Below are 24302 nucleotides of genomic sequence, written 5' to 3' on the forward strand. Positions count from 1 at the left end.
CTGCCAGCACCTGGCAGACACAGCAACCGAGTCAGTCATAAACAGATCGCATACAATTTAATTTTAATGTGCTCGTTAGTCGTAGCACATCTCAGACATAATTGTGAACGCAACACAAAATTATAGCAAAAAGACAATTTTAATGCTGCCGTAGAAAAAAAGGGTTATATGAAGAGTCACATCATGGTGTGCCATCGTCAACAACAAAACAGGGCACAGAGTGTGTCACTGTGTCTGTGGTGTTTACATGCCAATATTTTATACATAGGTTCTCATATGGTGTCAGCTGTCAGTTATTTCTGCAAATTAACTGCCAGAAATGGAGACCAGAATGGCTTGGAGAGCCGGTAACCACGGGTTACCTTTCATAAGCCTAAAGATAAAACTGCAGTGTGGGATCTTGGGAGAATAATTAGGAGGAACAAAACAAAGTTACCGATTGAAATTTAAAAAGAAAAAAAGAAAGAAAGAAAAAAGAAAAGAAAAAAGAGAAAGGAAAAAAAATCCCACATTATGAACTAGCAACCGAGAGGGCTTATAAATAAGTGAAGGGGGCTGTCCCACAGAACGCCTCTTGACTTTTAAGCAAAGGATTACAGTACAAACATTTTAAAGGCTTTATCAATGTTCAGGAAATACAGTACAAGTTGGGTTTTTTTTTTTTAATCTTTTTTTTTCCTTTTCGAATAGACTTAACCCTTTGAGCACTGAGTTTACTTTGAGCATCCTTTAATTTCTAATAAATACCTTTAAGAACCATGTGCAAAATAGTTATGATGCCTGCCAGGGATGGATTTCCTGGCCTCAAAACAAATGATAATAGAATGCTAATAAATATGTATAATTTAAACATGAACCCTCTATCAATATAGATGTGCCGTATAGCAAAACAAACATCATACCTTGCTTTGAGATAATGCTTCTGTATATTTTATAAATGCTATCTGTGGTATTTTCTGTATAATTTACAATGTTTGCATGTAAAAAAAAACACAAACCTTAAAAAAAAAGAAAAAGATAAGGAAATATACACTATACAGAGGCATGGCTTGTGCCCAGAGTATAGCAGATACATAAAACACTTGTTATAAATGCAAGAAAGAAAGGGTCATTTAACCAGTCACATTTTCCCATAAGAGTTTGAAATCTATACAATATATACATCTATGTTTCAATGTGAAAATAATATTCTTTTAAATTTCAAGGCGTGTCATACCCCTGCATAAATGGAGGTTCCTAATATTCCTTATAACTAAGCTGGTAACGAGTTTAAAAACAGAGTTTCATACATTATTATTATTCATTATTATTTTGTTTTATTATTATCTTTTTTTTTATTAACCAAATTAATGCAAAAGTGCTTCGTAGTACTCAGAGGGCTAAAGATGAAAGGGTGGGAAATGCCAGCACACCCAAGTCTCATGGAAAAAGTGTGCCTGGTTTCCTTATAAATGCTTAATTAAACCGTCTGTTAATGCATGCAGCTTGAAGCATCGAGGGGATGCTCACAATTAAATCCCATTTACACAAAGTTCCAAACACTTAGCACTGCGTTTTAACCTTCGTTATTTTACCAGTAACAACAGCTGATTATATGCACCTCTCTATTAAACACTGTACAGTTAGACCGAACAGTCCAGCCCAGAACAATCCTCTGCAGTGAACATAAGAACGTGTGCCAAGAACAAGACAGAGGGGCTTTAAGGTGCCTTCAGCATTTTCTCCTCCAGTCATTTCCGCTCTGGAGCAAACGCTACTGTTTCTCCAGTTCAGAAACGAACAGGAGGTGGTCTTCCGGTGATTTCCCGTGGGTTTTGCTAAGGTGAAGTTTAACAGCATGCTTGCTCGCAAAGGTCCGATTACAAAGTTTGCACTGGTAGGTGGTCCCCAGATCCTCCTCCGGGGAGGATGTCACCAGTTTTTCAGACGGCGACTTGGTTTGTGCTATTTGATTGTTAATCTGTTCGGTGGACAATTTTGATAAGTCCCGTAGCCGGAAGCCCAGATGTGACTCTAGGTGGCTGATGTACGTGGAAGGAGTCCTGATTTGTGACGCACAGTCGTTACAAAAGAACACTGGGTGTCCAGTGTCCAAGTTTTTGAGGAACTTTGTTCCACCTGTCCTTCGAAGTTGGTACTTCACATTGGCCAGCCAATGGCTGATGGTGGTCATGGAGAGGCCGGTGAACCTGGAGATGTGCATGCGCTCCTGGGGGCTCAGATCAGACATGATGTACTTCCCTTCTGAAGTCTGCCGTAGGCTGGCTGCAAACTGCGCCTGCAGGATTAGCAGGTGCTGAGGATTCCAGTTTGACTGGCGGCCTTTCCTCTTCTGCGCCGGAGTCGACTCCTCGGCCTCTTCCAGGGTGGCCCCGTCAATGTCAGACTTCTCAGAGATGCTGGAAGGAGTGGAGGATTTTGACGTGTGGCTCTCTGTCAAGTTCTTCAACATATCGGATATATCTGACAAGGCATTCTCACGCAGCGGCGAGTTTGACATGAATGATACGACGGCAGATGTCTTTGCCGTTGTCACCGTGGATGAAGAAGTTGCCGGGGATGTGGACGTGGGGGACAAAAGCCCTGAACCTAAAGAGCAACCTTTGTCGCTCTTCCCTTTTGTCAAGTCTATGGGCTGGTCATTGTTGACGTGGTAGAAATAGCGGTCCAGATGCTCCGCCTTCTTGGCCTGAAGGGGTGGCGGGGTGGCCACAGCTGCCTTCTCGGCCAGACTGTTGCTCATCTTGAAAAGCATGCTCATGGGGTCCAGCGCAGGCAGCGAGGGCTTGGCAGCCTTGCCCAGGTGGATGTTCATGACCGACTGCAGGGCACTCAGGGGGTTCACAAAAGGCTGTTCTGGTGGGTGGTCCGTGATAATGGCTGTGCTGCCGCTGAGACCTCCGCTCAGGGGCTTCACCAGTTCCTTGCCATTCTCCACGGGCTCTGCGGAGGGGCTCGCCTCCTTGCACGCATCTCTTGGTGGGCTGGGGCTGTTCTCCTGGCTTTTGAAGCCGCCATCGCAGGAGGCCTCCATCTTGATGGGCTCGCTCTGCTCGCTGCTGCACGGGGACGGCGTGGCCCGCTTGGGTGGCGAAAGCTTGCCTTCCGGCTCTTTCATTTTCTCCTCAACTTTGGCAACTTTCTCCGTGACTTTTTTCACCAGTTCCTCCATGGCGTGAAAGTTTGTCTTGGGCATGGGAGAGGTTTGGCTGCTGGGTGGAGAGACCAGGGTCTGGGTTTTTGTGGGAGACACGATTTCGCTGTTGCCAAACATGGGTTTCAGGGGCGTGCTCTTCCCCGAGGAACCCAGGGACAACTTCATCATGTTGGGGAGTTGGTAGGCAGCGTGGATGCTGGGATAGCCGCCCCAGCTGGGAGTGCCATTCTGAGCCTTGTTGATGGCAGACGTCACTGTGTTCTCGAGGGATTTAAGGATATCTAGTCCGCCTTTAGGGCTCTCTTCTAGGTCGTTTTCAGTCAAATAGTGGTACTTGGAAGAAATGTCATACTTTTCCTCCTCTTCACTGGGCTTCTCTCTCTCCTTGGGTTTCTCATCCGGGACTGCTTTCTCCTTGTCCACTTCCTTTTTGATCTCCACCGTCAGCTTCGGGGAGACACTCGCGGGCGTATTGGAGGGAGACGTGAATGTGGTGGCTGCCAGTGGCACAGACTGCACCTTCTCGTCCAGCAAGGTGGTGATGGTGGGCGTGACCGGTGTCTCCATGATGGGCTTCCCCTTCTTCATGGCCGAGTTTGTGACCTTGATAAAATGGCCAGTGACCATCATGTGAGCTGTGAGCTCCTGGAGCGTGTCATGGGAGCTGCCACACTCCATGCATTTGAGGATCTGAGACTTGCGGGCCTCGAAGTGCCATGCATAACTGGCCCCGTTCTGGTGGCCGTACCGGTTATTTGGCGTGATGTAAGGGTTGGAGTTCTTCTGCAGAGCGTCGCTGGCATCAGACAGGGTGGCTTTGGGGGTTCCACCTGTGGAATCAGGGGAGCTAGGCAGCTCCAGCTCCAGAGAAGGTTTCTTCCGAGCAGCAGGGATGATTTTGGCTGCAACGGGTGTGACAGGTTCCTTGAGAGGCACTTTTTGGTAGTGTTTAGTTTTGATCATATGGACGCTCAGGTCTTGGAGGGACTCAAAGGAGTGGCCACAGTACATACACTTGAGCACCTTCTGAGCATCCTCCTTCCCCTCCATCTCCAACAAAGACCGTTTGCGAGGCTTGGACCAGCGCTTGGGGTTGTTGTTGTCGGTCTCGTGGTTGTCATCGCGATAGTGACCTGTCTCATTCATGTGCACGGTCAGCTCTACCAGAGTGTCATAGGCAGCACTACAGTCTTTGCAACGGAACTTGCTGGCCCCAGTGAAAATGGAGCCGTACAGCTTGCTGCTCTGGCGGTACAGCTGCACGGTGCTGAACAGGCTGGGCTCTGGCAGCATTCGGTTCTGGGACACCTGCTGCAGGGTCTTCGCCATGGCACTCTGGTGCCAGTCAAAGCTCCCGCTGCCACAGCTGCTGCTGCTACTGCTGCTGCTGCTACTGCTGCCGCCATTGTTCTCGGAGGAGGGCTGGTGCAGGTTCAGGTTGAGGTTGGACCAATAGGAATTGGACAGGAAGTTGTTGTACACGGCCTTCATCTGCTCCAGGCTATCGGACACGGTGGTGTCCTCCAGGGGCACCTGGACCTCCTTGGTCTCCTCCTCATTCTTGATGGAACTACTTTCAAAGTCAGCCATCCGGTCACTCGTCTCACTGATGTGAGACTCGCTGTCCATTTCATGGCTGGAGAACTCAGCGGCCGGTGAGTTCTGGTAGCTAGGGCAGGCCTTGCTGAGTTCCTTCTCTGGACACATGTACTTGGCTGAGGGCTCTCCATCTGCCGCTTGTTCCTCCGGCTCTACGTCATCTTCTACCAAGGCAGCTGCCTTTAACTCATCGGAAACATAGGCTGCCATGATCACAGGTGAGAACAAAGAGGAAGAGGGGAGAAAGGAAGAAAGAAAAAGAATGTTAATAAATAAGTGTGGATTGTACCAAGAATACGTTCTTGACTCTTGGGAAGGTGGCAAATGAGACGGGCACATTTATTTGTAAAATTAAATAGTTAAAATGTGATGTTTCTTTGGAGCAAAAAAAAAAATTCTGCTCTTCAAACATAATTTGCCACCTTATTCTTCTCAAGGGGCAACAGCTTGAAATTAAAACTAAATTTGAAATTAATGAAGCACATTCTGGAGGTGGCATTCACTTCTAAAGTAATAAATTACTTGTATCAACCTCAGAGACAGCAGTTCCTGTCTGTCAATTAATATGTCTTATGCTTCTCCTACCTCTAATGCATTTCTTAACAGACAGACTCACAATTTAAATTAAGCAAGCACTTTTTTTTAACTCATTACATTTTTGAGGCTCCATCTTTAATAAATATAAAGTACAAAAACATCAATAAGATTTTCCACCTAGTAAAACAGAAAGTCCATCAGTTATAATAGATTAAAATCAAAGATTGTGGCTTTTTTCTCCTTCTTTTCTTCTTCCTAGAAAAGTAGCTTCGGACCAAGGTCAGGCGCCTGAAGTATTCTGAACGGGACAGGACATGGGGAGTGGCTCCCACTCAGCACAGGTGCTGGCCCCACAGACTCAGTCTCCTACCCACCCACCCACCCACACCATCATGTGGAATTATATCAGAACAGGTTCAGGAAAATTGGTATGCGGAGCTCACTCCTGCTGTATAAATATATACAAGACCTGCTGGTGGACCTTACAAATGTCAAAGTGTTTGCTCTTTAGACTACTTTGTCAATATTTACTCAGCACAAGCCCCATGCGTATCCTACAGGGACTCTGTCTTTTTGGAGGCCTTGTGCTGGGGATGGAAACCCAGCAGGCATTCCTGAGCAGGTGGACGGCAGGGCTCAGCAGCTGGGAGGTCTAGAAGAACCCCCACCCCTTCGGGAGGCACATAGCCTGGGGAACACCTGTGCAACGGGACACTATGGTACAATTTTTCCAACCTCTGGGTATTCTATACCTTGGTGGTCTTATCTATGCTGTGGTGTGACCAACGCTTCATGAGCAACAGCTTTAAGTAAAGGAGAAAGGGGTTCGGGTGGGTGATTTTTCTTCTTCCTGTCAGGATCTAAAGTGGACATAGGGTGTGCCATGTGCATTTGCAATTCCAGCTCTGGGGAGGTAGAGGCAGCAGGGTGGGCTTGAGACTACCCTGTTCTACATAGTGAGTTCCAGGCCATCAGCCAGGGCTAAATGATAAGACCTTTTTACAAGTTGGTTTCAAAAGGCTAACGGTGACCATATGGAGTGGTGGGAAGATGGCACTGGTAATTGCCATGCTGATTTTAAAAAATAAGAGATCTTAGAAAGAGAAGGGGGATGTTTCGTTTGTAGAATTCGATAGGTGAGGAGATTTGCTCCAGGTGAATTTCACATCAGAAAAATAAAGTTTAAAAGAATGGAAATGATTCTGTGAAAACCATACAGTGACAACCTCTACCCCAACTCTATCAGTATCCTTCCTATATCACCATCAAATCTGCATTTGTTCTGAGCCCCACAAATTTCTAAGCTGAACTTCAAGGGAGGCAACATGTGATCTTGGATGGGAACCACGACCCGGTTTTGAGAAAGGGACACTTCTCTTTATATGTGTGGCAGAACCTTGCGGAATAGCTGGGAGTAGCTGTCTACACCTGTCATCAACTCTAGCATTGAGGAGGCATAGGCAAGAGGATCAGGAGGTCAGGCTAGGCTGGATCACATAGGGAGATCTGTATCAAAGAGAAACAGGGAAGAGAGACTGCCAGAAGTGTGTTTCTTTAGTGTCCAGTGTGCAGTGCTGTGGTAAGCCTGGAGTCTAAGACACTCAGGGAAAGTTCAGGGGACCATCAAAGAGCCTAAGGGAGACTCTTCCAGCAAACACAATGAGGAATGTGACCCATGCGTTAGAACAGCAACCAGAAAGAGCAATAACCATCTCCCTCATAACGTTCCCCAATTTGTAGGACATTCTAGAAATCTTGACTCACAAATGACTCCAGAGAGCCAATCTGGAGGAAGGTTGGTGGGAGTCAAGTGACCAAGTGTCCCCAGTTTGTCTGGACTTATCCTGGCTTAAGACTTCCCGTCTCTCAGGAGTCCATAAGGTCTAGGGCAAACTGATGAGGTCTGTTCACACAGCACAGTGGAGGCTGGGCACTGGGAGTTTGCAGTTTCCCTTACACTTCTTTCAGAGGGCAACTAAAAAGGGTAAACTGAGTCTCAGTTTCTGGAAACTCACTGGGTGGCCCCAAGCACCAGGAAGAGGCTCTACTACACAAACTGGGATAAGAAAGACATATGGCCTGTGTTGCTGCCAGAGACCTAAGGGGAAGTGGGTCCCCACCCAGACAAGGGCACATGCTGTGATGATCTGAACAGGGAACGTCCTTGATGTGCTAATGTGTTTTCAAAGCTTGGTCCTCTGCTACTGCTCCTGTTTAACCCGAGCTGTGACCTAGTTGTGACCTGAGACTATAACCCAGATGGCAGAGCAGGCCGCTGGGATCAGATTTGGAAGGTTTCTGGCCTGAGCACTCTGCTTCCAGCCTGGCAACAGGTGACCAGACTCCTGACATACTTGCCACTGTAATGTGACATCAGTCCCCTGAAACCAGGAGCCAAAAATTAATCCTTCCTTCCTTAAGTTGTTTATGCTAGGAATCCTGTCCCAACATTGAGAAAAGAAATGAATATGGCAACCTTGTTTCGTGGATTGGCACCTCAGAGTCACAACCTGAAGCCAGAGTACCACACACTGACGCATTGCTTAGCTTGCACAGAATTAAGAATGGGAGAGGAATAAATCTACAGACAATAGACACCGAAAGACATCAAGGAACCAGACACCAACAGTGGACATGGAGGTGTCTACAATAGCAAGATGATGTGGAGAAAATGTGCAGTTGTGAGAGGACCTGCCAGGCTCCCATGCTCTCCACAGAAGCATCCACACACTGAATACCTGGAAAGCCATTTGAAGTCCTGTTTACAGGCATCGTCATTAGTGTGATCAGCTCATACCTCGGGCTAGAAAACACACTTTGTATGTTTTCTGAGATGGACAACAGTATCAGAGTGCCATCTGATGACACTGCAACCTAATGAACAAGAAGGATGTTGGTATTGAAAAGAAAGACCCAACAGTAGGGAGTTTTCTTAATTTAAGCTGAAGATGCTACCCATAGAGTCTTCCTCCACATTATTAATGGATGCCCCCAAACAGGCATGTCACTCGTCTAAGGATGTCATGTGCTCTTGATCACTGATTAAAAAAAAACAAAAACAAAAACAAAAAAAACTCTCCAGCAAAGCATGATGGCACACACGTACAATCTCAGTGCTCATGAGCTGGAAGGCTGGAGGACCAAGTGTTCAGGTCTTCAGAGACTTACTACGTTCAAAGTCAGCCCATCCTATTTGGACTCTGTCTCAAGCAAATAAACAACCTCTCTTCCTCTGGGCCTTAGTTTCCCTAGGTGTATAAGACAGGGCACCAGTGCAATGAGCTATAAGCCTCCTACCCCAGTTCCATGTTTTATGACTTTTGTGAGCAAAAGTCTAAGAATTGGAGTGCTGATCTGTATTTCTGGTATATTAGCAAGCAAAGTCTCTATGAATTGTATCTGGGGTTGAAAAGAATGGTTTAAGATGGGTTAAGAATACTGCCTTTGAAGAGGACCTGAGTTCAGTTCCCGGTACCCATAGCAGGCAACTCAGAACTACCTGGAACTCCATCTCCAGAGGATCCAAACACCTATGTCTTCTGTGGGTATCTGCGCACGCGTGCGCACACACACACACACACACACACACACACACACACACATAATTTAAAACATAAAATCTTACACTTGATCCAGTCCTGGTTTTCCTTTGTGCTGGGGATTATTAAATCCAGGGTTTTGTATATGCCAGGCAAAAACCACTCTACTTGAAAATAAAGTTGTATTTATTTTTTTATGTGTACGAGTGTTTTGCCTACATGTTTGTCTATGTATGCTTTGTGCCTATGGAGACCAGAAGAGGGCATTTGAAGCCATTAGAACTGGAGTTTGGGGAGTTATGGGCTGAGAGTTGAATCCAGGACCTACAGAAGCAGCCAGTGTTCTTATGGCCAGTGGAACTGGAGGTATGGGTAGTTGTGAACTGAGAATTGAATCTGGGATCCTCTAGAAGAGCAGCCAGTGTTCTTAACGGGTGAGCCATCTTTCCAGTCTTTTCTTCGTGTTTGTTTGTATTAAGCTATTTAGCTCAAGCTGCCTCCCACTCAGGATATCCAGCCTCCTCTGTGCTGGAATTTCCAGCTTGTACCACTATGCCATGCCTTAGTATTTTCTTCTTGTATAGAATCAAACTTGCAAAGTCTGTGGTTACACACAGGAATTATTTCTATATCCTAGGACAGTTAATACTCTGGTTGCGGTAAGTCAGGAGAGGACACTGGTGGCTTCAGTCACTGTGGGAGTTGGTAGGTTTGCATGTTGATGCAGTCCCTATACCCGACATCAATGACAGCTTTGACTCTTCCATTGGCATTTTAACCTTACACACATCCTTATCTGAATTCTTGCATCCTGGCCTGGTTTTGCTCACAGTAGGCCAGCATTCAACACTCACTGCCTCGTTTGGGATGCTGTTAGCCTGAGGTCACTGGTGGCTGCACAGAATGGTTTCAACAGCCCAGTAATAGGATTGGATTTGCCTCTGCCCCCTCCCACCCCAGCATAGTGCAGACACCAACATGTCTCCTTCCCCATTTCATACCCTTCAATCTAGTACAAACAGAAGCATTGAGACTGTTAGAACCCAGCTGATTGCTAACATCACTTACCTGGGAAATACACTCAAGACTCTCCTCTTGCTTCAGACAAATGCCCCAGATCCTCAAAATATACCCAACCTCCACCCTCTTCTGCTCCCATTTCCTTCCAGCTCCTCTGGGCCTCTAAGATGTGGCAGGATCTCTCATACCTAACTCCCCACTTCTCATTGCTGTCTCCCAAGCTGGAAACTAGGAGCATATGCTGTGGGGTCCTCTCCTCAGGACCACAGATGGAAACCCATTTCTGGGATTGGGTGTAGGGGAGAGAGAAAGAAGTAGCTTGTGTTTTTTTTTTTTTTTTAGTTCCCACTGACGTCACTGGCCTATCAGCAGGTGCTAACTAAATGGCAGCTCCATGTGCTCAGGACCAAGCTCACACATCCCAAACTCCCCATCCCAGATGTCTGCCACATGTGCCCGGCTATGCTAGTCAGTTTTCTGTTACTTAACAAAATACCCAAGGCAAGCTAATATAATGAAGACAAAGATGTAGTCAGCTCCTAGGTTTGGAAGCCTCAGATCTAAGCTGTCCGGTGCTGGCTTTGCGAGGGCTCCATTACACATAACTAACCTCTATGTGGAGGAAAACACCAGGCCTTAGAAGGGGACAGCAGAGGACCTCGGGCACAATGTGTTCCTTCCACATGAGGACTAATGCAAGGTCCACAAGAACTACCTTAATTTGATTTGAGGCCAAACCTAAGGACCTCCCTCTAAGCTCACCTTAGTGGTCCCACCACTTCTCATATCCTCACACAAGGAATCAAGTGTCAAACTATAAATCTATGGTGGACACTTTCAAATCACTTGCCAGCCACTGCTCAGGTCCATAGCAGACACTCAACCTATATCCACAAAAGGCACGAGTGAACGAACATCCCAGCTGACTTCTTCTGACATCCTCTATAGACAACTCATTCAGCTGGGTCCAGATTCAAGTCCGTCCCAGGATGGAGATGTGCTAAGGATGTGTTGTCAAGCCCTTGCTGGATCTGCTCTCTACGTGTGACTCACACGGATGCATCATAGTGCCTTTCTGCTTCATGTCTAAGACTGAACTCTGTGGCCAGTGCCAACAGAGGATGCAGATGGACTGTGGTGGGGAAGAGACTTCCATCCCAACGACCCACAAGAACATTCCTGAGAAAGAGGCTTAGAAATGCATCTTTTTAAAAACTGTAATTACCCAACACTCCTGGAAGGGCAAGTTACCAAGGAAACGATGACTAGGTGCACTGGTTAGAAGGATGTCACATTCCTTGCCTCTGATCTTTCCAAGGGTTGAGGGAAGAGATGAAGCAATCTTCAGGAACTTTTTAAACAAACAAACAAACAAACAAACAAACAAGCAAACAAACACTGTCCCTCATTTTCAAATGATTACACTGAGCCATTTCCGACTCCAAGACCCTCACCCTGGCTCTGGATGTGGAACGGCAGCCCCAAAATGGAAGTATGCTGGAATCCAGACAGAATATTTCCAGTAGGATTCCACACCTTCCCCTCCAACCCTCTCAACCATATTTATCATCCTTGGCTAAGCTCCACCTCTAGGTAAGGAGGAAATTAATGTGTTTTATACAAATACAAATAGCATGCGGAGGAGCACGGGAATGTCTTTCTTGAACAAGTGGAAATTACTTCATCACACTGTTAGTGAGCTCTCACGATGAAGAAGCAAAACCTTGGGTCTGGGCACTCAGGCCAGAGGCTGTGGGTGGACAGTTGGGCAGGGAGAGGGAGTATGGCTGGGAAGAAAGGAAGTAGCTCTACCACGCTCTGAGAAATGATTACAAGATGCCCTCTATCTGTGAGCGTATTGGGGGCTGAAATAAAGGTTGTGGAGTTCGAAATCTAGGAGCTAAGAGACAGTGCTTTACAGACTCCCTTCCCATGGCTGCTAGTAGAGAGAAAACCAGAGAGCAGGCTTCTTGTATGTTGAGACTGCATCTGCCCCACATCATTGTCCAGGCTGAGTGACAAGGAGGCAAGGGTGGGAGTCAAGGTCAGTCCCTTGGGAAGGTAAAGACTTTGAAAGGAATCCTCAGGGATTTATCTATGCCAGCCTGAACGAAGATGGCGTTCTCATACCCAGTGAGGGTAGAGAAGGCCATAGCAGCCTCAGCAAACCTCTCCTCTACTGTGATCACGCTGGAGACATGGAACTGTCCAGAAGATGCCAGGGGCATGCCTAAAATTGGACAGCTGTTGGGCACTCCAGGACTCATACACAGCACAAGTCCATGTCAAGGATCATGAATCCCACTTAAAGCCAATGTCAAAGCCAGCCTCCAGGAGTCTCTAAGTCCTCCCGCTGTTACTGAATGTGAAAGGACAAGAAAAGATGCCAGCAGCATCAGGAGGTGACTGAATCACTACTGCCTGCCCCAGGGACACCTCTCCCAAGGGCTCCCATCAAAGCAGAGCTCCAGGAAATACATGAGAGAAATGTTCAAGAGCTGGGACCATGGAGAGGAGCAGCCTCCATGCCTGGCTGGCATTTCTACATTGCATTTTCTTCTAGTAAACTATGCCAAGTCACAGCTGTGGAAGGCTGGCTCTTAGTGCCTTTGCTGCCCCAGGCTGGTCATGTGGCTGCTATCTAGTCTCTGAGGTCCAGATTCTTCATCATGAACAAGAGAAAGCAAGCAGAATAAGCAAAATGTTGGCCAAAGTCATCTCCTGGGTCCCACCAAAGATGTCATGATGCATGTAGCTAGCAAAAAACCTAGGTGCTTTTCCAAGCTAAAGGGCCTCTTTAAATGTGGGTGTACCAACTGCACAGGGGTTTGCTTTCAGTGGATGGTCCTGGATTAACTCTAAGCTCAGCATCCTCATGTCCAGCTTTGGATGGGAATCCCTCAAAGCCACCCATAAGGCCTTGCTGCCTTTCAAAGGAAAGTATAGCCTCGAGATGAAGGCCTTGGAGAAGAAAAGGCAGAACGAAAGGACAAGGAAGGAGGCATTTGACCCCACACATGTTCTCCAGTGATTCCAGCCCCTGTCTGTGGTACTTCTAGGAAGGAAAGGGTTATAGCAATGGCCAAGCTCAACTTTACCCAGCAGTAACACTGCTTGGAAATCATCAAAGAACGTCCAGTGCTTCTTCAGTTGGTCAGTAGGTACTTCAAGAAGCCACTTTGGACACCTGGACCTTACTGGCTGCCAGTCAGGCTACATCCTGCAAGCTAAGTCCAGTCCTCTTGTCAGCTCAGCTCCTACTCTAAGTCATGTGTGTGTGTGTGTGTGTGTGTGTGTGTGTGTGTGTGTGTGTGTTGGGGGGATGTTAGGTTAGGGGGTCAGGGGAGGTTCAAGGGATTGAGGGGGGAGAGTTCCAGGACCTCAGAAAGTCCCACTTAAATCTAACCAGGAAAACCCAGATGGACAGATGATGCTGATGTAAGAATTTCTGCCTTATGAAGACAGCGTAGGTAAATACAGGAGGCTATATGCCCTCTGAGATTTTTTCTTTGATTATTTGGTTGGTTGGTTGGTTTGGTTGTTGTTGTTATTGATTTGAGACAAGGTTTCTCTGTGCAGCCCTGTCTGTTCTGGAACCTCCTCTGTAGACCAGGCTGGCATTGAACTCACAGGGATCCACCTGCCTCTGACTCCTGAGTGTGATACCACCACCCAGCACTCTGGGTTATTTTTACCTGGGATTCTAGAGTGTGCTTCACAATAACCCCTCTGGAACCACAGAATTTACTGTATCTGCTGCAGGTTGATTTGGGACTCAAGAACTCTCCTCAGATGTCCAACGAGTCAAGACCCTAGAGCTTTGGAGGTATGAAGAGGTGAGAGCTACGTTGTCACTGACTCCACACCTCCCCCCAGCATCCTCAGGCCTTGACACGCAACACAGAGATCTATTTCTATCTGCTGATTGGTAGAGAATCAAATCATCAAGACTGGATGAGAATGGGTGGGAGGGAGTGGGGCTCAGTAGTAGAGCCCCTGCCTAGAATCCCCCAGTGAGGGGCTGGGGGCGTGGCTCAGTGGTAGAGCCCCTGCCTAGAATCCCCAGTGAGGGGCTGGGGATGTGCCTCAGAGGTAGAGCCCCTGCCTAGAATCCCCCAGTGAGGGGCTGGGGGCGTGGCTCAGTGGTAGAGCCCCTGCCTAGAATCCCCCAGTGAGGGGCTGGGGATGTGCCTCAGAGGTAGAGCCCCTGCCTAGAATATTCCAGTGAGGGGTTTGGAGTGTGATTCAGTGGTAGAATTTTTACCTATGACTCACCATAAGGGATTACTAGCATGGTTAGAGAGCTTGCCTAGAACACAGGAATCCCTAGATCGGTGGGGGGAATAAAGAGTAAAGAAGTGGCAAAAATAAAGGGGTGGGGAGATATAACAGAAGTGGGCCTGGCTAAACAGGTCTTTGATAACATCAAGGGAATGAGGCTGCATTTTGGGCATTTGCCTTGTTACTAGATATGCAACAGGGAGAGAAACACAAATGGTTCTAGAGAATGGAGTTTTATGCCTGGGACCCAGGAGACAGCAGGTGTTCTCTGTCCACCCACCTGGACACCAGAGTCACATCAAAACATCTAGAAGCTGTTATGAATAAAGGAAGTCATGGCCACTGAAGACCAAGGGAAGAAGACATCTGGAGGACCAGGTCCCTTGCAAGCATCACTACTGCATGTGGAGGATCTCAGAAAACAGGAGAAAATCCCAGTGTCCCAAGCCGGGCCTGAGGGAAGGGCATGGTCTGATGTTACAGAGAAGTGCACATGACTGAGTTCTAATGGAGAGGCCTTCTCTAGAAGGCTGGGCACACTGGGATGACAACCTCCCTTAGATTGATGGTTCTCCCCACTAGCAAGGTCAGGAATATTAATTTTGTACATGTTAATTTGATGTAATGTGCACAGCGAAGGCGCATTCGGTTGGGGACCACTGTGTTAACAGAGCAGCGCTGCTTCCAGGCCAAGAAAATCAGAGCATCAGTTGACTGGCAGGAGAAGGTGGTGTGTATAAGACCATGTCACTCTGGCTCAGCCAGGGTTGACAGAAGGTTACTGCAGACATTACAGTCTGCCGCTGCTTAGTGGAGCAGGGACAGCTCTGCTCTGAAGACATCTTCCCATGGAGTGAGAATCCCCTGCAGCTCCAGAGACTCGGCGTCCAGATGTGGCAGGAGTTGCTTTTCCAGATGTGGCAGAAGACAAGTGGCTTAGGTGCCTCCAGATCATCAACACCTGCACATGTCTGCTGACTGAACACTTCTCACAGCACCAAGTCAGGGAATCAGCCTTAGGTGCCTGCTACAGATGTGTGGAGAAAGGAAATGTGGTGCGTGAAGTATTACTCAGCCACGAAGAAGGAATTTACGTCATTTTCAGGAAGGTATGTGGAACCAGAGATCACTGTGTTAAACGATACAAGCCAGACTCAGGAAGAAAATTACTGCATGTTTTCTCTCTAATGTAGACTCTAGATTGTAAGAGAGAAAAGACAAGAGAAGAAGGTAAAAGAGGAACAATTAGGAAAGAGGAGTGTAACCACTAGAAATGGGGGAGGATGGACAAGGAGGAAGGGCATGATGAGAGTACATTATATAGATGTGCAAATATCACAGTGAAATCCACTATTTTTGATAGTTAATTCACATTAAAATAGCTTAAGATAATATTTCAAAATGAAAGTAGGAGCTGTAGAGTCACACACAGGGCCCCCACACTTCAGGCTTGTGTCTCTAGATTCCTTCCCCGGAGACAGTGTCAGCAATATCTATCCAGATTTCCCTCTCTTCCTAAGGCAGGGGACTAAGAGAAAGAGGGGACCAGGCAGCTGGCAGGTTCTTCCATGGGCTTCTGCAAGGGATACTCCGCTAGAGTCATGACATCTAGCCTGTGCAAAGAACACCTCACATGGCAAAGCAACCAACAACCTTCGGCAAATCTTTAGACAATAGACAGTAAGTGAACACCTGACTTAGAGACCATCTGAATGACCTTTGCCCTTATCATCAAGCCCATAAGCTATCCGAGCATCTAACCAACAGCGGTGTGCAAGGATGTTCAGCTCTCTAAGGTGTCTGTATCCTTCCCTCTGTCCCACAGTAGCATTTTAATACACCTAACACAGCAGTCATGATGTAACCAGTCTGTCCTGGGGGAGGGTCTGGTTGATGCCATCTGGCTAAATCTGTTGGCCAGTTATGGTCTATCAGCTTACATGGCTCCTAGTGTTAGGATAAGCTGTAGCAAGAATGGGCAAAGACATGAAAGTTCCTGCTGGCCCTCCATTCTTCCTCTTTCTGAGCTCAAGGTAGGGTTCCCCTGGAGTAAAACCCAAAGTGCAAGCTTTCAACCCTATGCCCTTCTCTCCCTTACTCTAAAAGCAAAGAGGTAAATCCCAACTTGTGGTGGAGCCAACCACTTTGGACAACTTCCTAGGGAGAAAGAGTTTTCTCATCTTGGAAGAGAAGCAGGGTGGACTTTCATGGATGTCTGCACTTCCCCTGAGCACAGAGACATGATTCTGTGTCCCCCACAATTGCAGTTGGCACATGGGAGCCTGCAGAGGTAAAGCAGAGTGCATTTGTAACTTGCGGTCTACAGTAAGGCAGCTCGACTGTCTACACACTTGACAGTCTGAACTCTCGAGAGAAGCACAGCGGATAACTGAGCAATGGCTCCGGGAATTGGGGGTCCAGTCCTTGAAATGGGCACTTTCAAACTGGCCATACGTGTACAACTCAGTTCTCGCTGGGACTCACTGACTCTTCCCCCTAACATCTAAAGAGTTGTGTCTATTTAAAAAAGAGGAATGGATGGCTTGAGTCAAGCAGGAATTAAGATTTACATGGAAAATAAGGCAATCGATGTGTGCAAGATTATTTATCTATTCACACATTCACTAGCCCATTCCTCCATCTGCACTCATTCATTCACTCATTCACCTATCATCCATCTATCTACTCATTATCTGTCGATCCTATTTATCTACTCATCGGTCCATCCATCCATCTATCCGTCTATCCATCCATCCACCCAACATGTAATGGACACAATTAAATATTGCAAATGCTTAGATTAGACATAAGAACCTACAAATGGTGACAAAAAAATGAATGAGGGAGAATCACAGCCTTCATTTCTTGACATCATCAAGATGGCCTTTGTTACACAGAGTGCAGGCCCATTAAGGAGTCTGCGGATCAGCACAAATGTCTTAGCTTGACATTCAGAGCCTCATATAATCAAGCTCCCTGTTACCTTTTTAGGGTTTTTCTTTTTTCCTAGGGCTGGCACACAGAGCCGTGTGCATACTAGACACGTGCTCTACCATTGAGCCACTTACTCAGCCCCTCATTGGGGGATTCTAGGCAGATGCTGAGCTGTAAGCAGCAATATCTTTCAGTGTTTCTCTTCTACTGCCCCAGTCCACAAACTCATGCTACACTCTTCATAATGCCATCTGGCCTTGACTTACGCTGTTTCTTCCAGTTTACATGGAATGTTGATCTTTTCTTATCCTCCTATCTGTCTACCTGCCTTCAAAGATTCCATTCATTCCACAGCCCCCATATCTGAATGTGACCTCCTTAAATCTCAGGGATGACCAAATGGATGGGAAGTCTTCTCTACACTCTAAATTCTGGTGAAATAGGCAATTTATCAGCACAATTTTTGTGCATCTCTCTTGGTACTGACCTCTCAGAGAGCTCTACATCACCTGACCATGGGCATGAACTGCATCTCCCCACACAAGAACTTCTTAACATCTGTGTTCTTCTCCCCACCCGGCATTCTAACCATCCTTGGTGACTTCAGGTGGATTTCAAATAGTTCTGTTGATGGACTTGCCACGAGCCAAGAGTCACCTCAGGTGGAAGTGTCTTCTAGCTTCCTGGACAAGTGTTGGGTGTGTGGATAGATGATCCAGGACTGGGACAAACAAATCCAGTTTTTCCTCTCAGCCACTTAGTTCCCACCTATAATGACTCTGAGACTAATTATTTATTAATAAGTACCCAGGCCACAAGCTTTGGTTCATTCCTTGACCATCTTGTAACTTATTTAACCCAAGCAAACTCTTCAATGTCTTCCACACGGTTAGTTACCTCTCCTCAGCTTCATGTGTCCACGTCTGGGCAAATTTCCTCTTTCCTCTACCCTGAGTTCAGCTCCCTGCTGCCTCACATCTGCCTCCTCAGTGTTCCAGCTCAGATCTCTCCTTTACCCCGAGTTCCTCTACCTGCTGGTTTGCATCCTTTTTCCCAGCATTGCCAAGCAAATCTCTTACACTGCTAAGTATTACCCAGAATCCTCTCTCCCTGCTCGATGTCCCACCTCCTATTTCCTGCCTCAGCTCATTGGCCAAAAGTTTTTTATTGACAGGCGGTGCTTATAAGAGCTTCTCTACACAGGCATACCCATGCCCTGCTGAAAATCTCTTTCAGCTCTGCTTCCACTTTGCAGAGTAGAAAACCAAGAATATATGTGTATCTCGAGGGTCTTCATCTTATAACCAGATGAAAACTCTGAAGAGAATGTACTCATCATGACTCCAGAGGAGCTCGGCCCTGCTCTCTCTCCCCATCAGACCCAAGAACGGTAGCTAACACTCAGTCAGGATTAGGCAGCTCTGCGCCACCCCTCAGTCAGCCTTGGTCCTGTGTTCAGCTAGCCTTCACTGACTACACAGTACTCAGCAGGCCCCTACCTAGTACTCAGACAATACTCAACCAGCCCCGATCAAATCTGTACTAAACCAGTATTCAGACTCATACAGATTTTACTCTGTCCTTACTTAGCACTCATAATACATAGAAAGCAGTAAGGAAAAATCTAGCACCGGTCAACACTAACCCAGGTCTCAGTGGGCACCCAGTCAACCCCTCTCTCCTCACTCACCATCCAGTTACACAGCTAGTTAGGACTCAACCAGCACTTACCCAGGCCTCACGTGACCTCATACGGGCCTCACGTGACCATTATATGTATGGATCACTATGAAAGCTTCCTAGCCAGGTTAAAGAAACCAGAGTTTTCATAGTTCCAAACCACTGGCAATATTGCATATGCTAAGAGATCCCAGCCTACTTTTTACTTAATAATATGAGCATCTACAAACCAGTATACAAGTAAGACTCACTGGTCGGTGCATTACAGTGTTTGTCTAAATCCAGTCTCATACATTTATATCAACATTTATTTAATATGAGTTCAGCGCTTCCTAACTCAAGAACCTTCCATACTTTATGGCGAAGTGAGGGAGAAGAAAGAGGAAGAGGGAAGGTGAGGAACAAGAGGAGAGGAGGGGGAAGAGAAGGGGGGAGTTAGAGTGGGTGGTGAAGAATGAAGAGGAAGAGGAGAGGAAGTGAGGGAGAGGAGTCAGATAATAGAATAAGTTGGTGGCCACACTCACTGGAATTTGCTTCCCCACTGTAGCCTTTGCATGGAGGGTATGATGGCAGTGTGTGTGTGTGTGTGTGTGTGTGTGTGTGTGTGTGTGTGTGTATCAATAAAGACTGGAAACATATGTACTCTGATCCCATTAGGGCTCTACATCATGGGGTAACTTGTGTCCAGACAGAAGAGGTCAGCCCTTTAGACCTTGAGGTCTTTCATCAGCATTTCTTAGACTACCCCAGAAGTAGACAAACAAGCTAATAGCACAAAATATGTATCTGTAGATATAATAATAAGTCAGGATAAGGTAATATGGCATTTAGGAAGACAGAAAAATAGAATCTTTTATGCAGCTGCAGAAGCACAATTCATCCTGACCACCCTGCAAAAATGTGAGGCACTGTCTAGAAAGTTATGCCAACAAGTACTCAGTCACCCAGCAAGTTCATCCCCAGATGTTTCTCCAGCAGAAGCACAAACATCTGGCACATGGTGAACTAGCTCATGATGTCCTTTGGGAAACTTCATCATAAACTGTAAGAAACTGGAAGGAACTACATCAACCGTAGAGACCTATGGCAGTATATTATACAGCAGAGAAAAAGACATTATAGGAAACACCAGGGAGAAATCCCAGAGACTGGGAGATGTGCCTCTGTGGTATACTACTTACCTAGAAACCACTGGTGAGATGTAAGCCAATGGCAAAGCATTTACCTAGAATCCTAGAAGATGGTTGAGAACATAAATCTGTCATAGAGCCCCTGCCTAGAATCCCCCAGTGAGGGGCTGGGGGCATGGCTCAGTGGTAGAGCCCCTGCCTAGAATCCCCCAGTGAGGGGCTGGGGGTGTGGCTCAGTGCTAGAGCCCCTGCCTAGAATCCCCCAGTGAGGGACTGGGGATGTGGCTTAGTGGTAGAGCCCCTGCCTAGAATCCCCCCAGTGAGTGGATGGGGCGTGGCTCAATGGCAGAATTCTTGCCTAGCATGCACAAGACCCTGGGCTCATCCCCAACACTGCAGCAAAAGAAAATGCCACAAATAATATTAAGTGAAGCCGCTGGGCACAACAGAGAATGCACTACTTTAATCCATTTGTGTAAATTTCAAAATTAGGCAGAATTAACTTGTGGTGTTATAAGCCAAGTGTGTTTGTTGCCCTTAGGGAGAAAATAGCCATAAAAGACAAAGGGACTCTGGACTGTCATGTCTGAGCCCTGGTGAAATGCATTCATTCGCTCAGGGAAAATGTATCAACCTACACTAACGTGCTGTCCTGTTGGTATGTTATAATGCAAATAAAATAAATTAATGAAATTTACAAAGCAATGTAACTCTTCAAGTGTTCGTATGGGAAGATCTCTGAGACATAGTGTGGAAAATGAAAGAAGTCTCTTCTGTGGGAGCTCTGTGATGGGTGCCCCTCTGGCGGATCCCACCTGGATATGAACAGATCCTGCAGGTGCAGGATGGCATGTGCTGTTGAGAGGCGACTGAGGAGAGAGGCTCTTCCCGGCACCGTTGAAACTCACGGGCCCTTGGTGGAGCACTGAGAAGCCTGAGAAAAAAATCATCAGAGTGAATGCATTTGCGTTGAGCACCTGCTGCGTGTCAGGCTCTGTACAGGGCATGTTCTACAGGGACCACTGAAGGCACAGCACCCGTGAGCACGCAGCACATAGACATATCTGGATAGGAGACAGGTTTCCTATCCTGGGAGGCTGGATGCAAAGGTGTAGGTGTCTGAGAAACCACCTTTGCCAGGATGCCAAGAAGTCCAACCCATCTCCATATCCTGCCTCAGTTTCCCACCACTCCTGGCATTCTGGGTGAAGATGACACCCACAGTGATAATGGACAATAGAAAAAGACAATAGGCAAATCCTGTGCTTAATCTCCGTGGAAACAAGAGGCAGGAGCCTCCATCTAAGAGCCTGGTCCTCAAGCTTCCTAATGCTACGACCCTTTAGTACAGTTCCTCATGTTGTGGTGAACCCATCACCAACCATATAATTGTTTTCGGTGCTACTTTCTAACTATAATTTTGCTACTATTATGGATCATAAACATCTATATTTCCTAATGGTCTCTTGTGGAAAGGTCATTTGACTCCCAGAGGTTGTGGGACCCACAGGTTGAGAAATGCTGATCTAAGAGGCCGCTGGGTGAACCGCAAAGCACACAGGGAGTGTGGATGTTGTAGCCACAGGTGGGATGGCATTCTCACTGTGGTTCCCAGTGAGATTCCGGGGTCTCCTTTACTTCAGATTCAGGTCCAGACATGGCTCTGTCAGGCAGCCACTGAGTGAGTCCCACCCCTCCAATTGCCCAGGGTTCCCACACAGCTGTACAGATCACCTGACTAACTCTCTGAGGAGCCCTGAGGCCATATTGTCTGGCAAAGCAGGTGTTTGTGAGCAGGGATGACTCAATGAGATGCTCAGGGTGACCCCCCCACCAGCAGGGTGACATTTCTGGCAGGTGGTTCACTGAAAGTAAGGCAATCCCCCTTCCATTCCCCCCTCCCCTCACCACCTGCCTCACTCCTTCCTCCTTAGGACCAACAGAAAGTTCTGGATGTGGATATAAGAGCAACCTGGCTATGACATCTGTCACTCTGGGTTGATTAGACTGGTCTGGCTGGCTAAGCAGTGCCTCCTCTCTCTCTCATTGTTCCCTTGATATCCCTTCTGAAAGGACATACTTGGTCAGTGAAGCAGGCCTCCTCCCCCAATAGATAAGGGTCATTCTTCAGTCAAGAGCATAGGAGAAGCTACTTCCTGCTAGACAGCTTCCTGAGCAGCTTCTCAAGAACATCCCATGAAGGATCTTCTGATTCTAATTCAGATATGCCCTCCACCCCACCCCACCCCACCCCACAGGTTTACAGGAGAAAGAGCATACCGAACAAACCAGCCGCCAGCTACCCATCTGCCACCTGCACAGACCCTCCTAACATACCCGCCCATCCCGCATCCCGGAAGCACTGGCGAAAAGTCCCAGAAACATGGCCACTGCTCCTAAAACATGGCCACTGCTCCACAGCGAGCTACCTCAGGAGGCATTTCCTGAGACAAGGTAGGACCACGTGACTGGCACTGGGAACAGAGCTGCATGGAGCTCCAACAACGCCCTCCATGACCTACTGATGTCTAGGTGGCATACAGGGACCATGGGGATCTCGTCATGTCCCCTTGTCTTCATGCTTCCTGTACACACGGAATGCCACACTGGGCCTTTGCTCCTGTGGCTCAAAAGCATTTACCTTTGGAAAATCAACAAGGGCCTTGTTTACTGCTCACTTTGCTGTCCCCTCAGTCCTAGCCTGTCCCTGTCACCTGCATATATCCAAGGACCTTTCAGGATTTTGCAGTTTATAAACTCCTGCCATTGTGTCAGCAGCCTCTGGTCCAGGCAGGTCTAGGAACATGCTACCAACTGCTTGATAAATCTTTGAATTTGATTATACTTTCCACTGAAAAGATGTTGTCTTTAATTCCGGGAGGCAGAGGCAGGACTCTGAGTTCTAGGCCCGGCAAGGCTACCCTAAGAGAGGTGGGGATGGGGGGATAAAAAGAAGAGAGAAAGAAGAAAAGATCTGCCTGAGTCAGACATGGTACCACACACCTATAAAGCCATCACTCAAGAAACCAAAGCAGACAGGAGTGGGTGGGTGGGTGGAGGAGCACCCTCATAGAGGTAGGAGAAGGGGGTATGGGATAGGGAGTTTCCTAAGGGGAGACCTGGAAAGGGGAAAACATTTGAAATGCAAATAAAGAAAATATCCAATAAAAAATAAAATAAAAATTAAAATAAGCAACCAAGGCAGGGGGATCAAAACCTGGAAGCTACTCTGAGCTATGTAGGAAGACTCTATCTTAAGAAAATGAAGCATAAAGGGAAAGATGTAAACAGAGAAGGCAGACTTTGTACCTGTGCACATCACTTGCATGCTTAGGATCTCTGAGGCATTTCTAGAAAGAGTTAAAACCCAGGGGCCCATGAGACTGGCTGACTCAGTCAGCAAAAGCCCTTGCTTTTACTGTCAGTAAAAGCCTTAAGCTTGTGAGTTTGGTCCCTGGAACCCACATGAAAGTAGAGAGAGAGAACAGATTCCACAGTTCCTCTGACCTCCACACATGGGCTGTGGCATGCATGCATGGATCCCCGTGCATTAATAACTACGTGTAATAAAAACAATGATCATAAAAAATAATTTTTAAAACCCAGAACCAATTACCAGGACATGGAGATCCCATCCCCCTACATTTGGCTAAGACAGACACTGGCCTGTTTGGGGACACTGTGTAACTGCCTGTGCATGACTCTAGTTCAGCTAAATAGCAGACCAGTAGTAGGCCAGCCAACGTGAAGTAATATATTCTGCTGCAAGGATGAGAAGCCACGCTGAGAGATGCAGACTAGGGGACAAAGTACGGACGCACATACCTGTCATACCAGCATGTACTGAAGCAGGAAGATCTTGAGTTTGAGGCCTGGAACCATCTAGCTAGATAGCCTCAACTAAACAGAAGTAGTGGGCTCAGTGAGCATGAGAGACTGTTGCGCTGTGCAATAGGACCGAAGTTCAAATCCCAGCACCCAATGCAAAAGCCGAGTACCATTGTATATGGCTGAAACCCCAGTGCCGAGGGGACAAAGTCAGGCATAACCAGGGAGTATAGTGGCCAGCCACTCTAGCCCAAACTACAAGACCCGGTCTCAAAAAATGAAGGGGGAGAGCAACCACGGAAGACCACTACGTATACATGTGTGAGCACGTGTGCAAATACCCCCAGTGCATTCCAGAACACAGGAAAAGATGGTGGTTTGAGGAACAGGACAACTGTGAGAACATGGCTTCCCACTGTGCCTCACTGAGCAACTCCTCAGTTTCACAGGAAGCAACTAGCCGGGTGCTGCGGCACATGTTTGTAACCCACAGCACTCAGGAGAGTGCCAACGAGGAGCTTTTAGCTCCAGATCAGCCTGGGTTAAGGGTGACCCTCTATCTCAGAAAAGAAAAAACTAGAAAAGCTAAACGAAAAT

At 47.1% G+C, this 24302-nt stretch overlaps 1 protein-coding gene across 1 annotated transcript in view; it reads right to left on the reverse strand.

Moving 5' to 3' along the window:
* Positions 1-646: 646 nt before the first annotated feature.
* Positions 647-24302, reverse strand: part of Tshz3 (teashirt zinc finger homeobox 3) — a 73908-nt gene continuing 50252 nt past the window's right edge. Inside the window, exon 2 of the mRNA XM_021168073.3 lies at positions 647-4959. Within this exon, the coding sequence (XP_021023732.1) occupies positions 1754-4959 (3206 nt within the window). The 3' untranslated portion in view covers positions 647-1753. The remainder of the gene's footprint in view (positions 4960-24302) is intronic.

This window comes from Mus caroli, unplaced genomic scaffold, assembly GCF_978045245.1.
Source record: "Mus caroli unplaced genomic scaffold, Mus_caroli_1 scaffold_8, whole genome shotgun sequence".
Taxonomy (NCBI): Eukaryota; Metazoa; Chordata; class Mammalia; order Rodentia; family Muridae; genus Mus; species Mus caroli.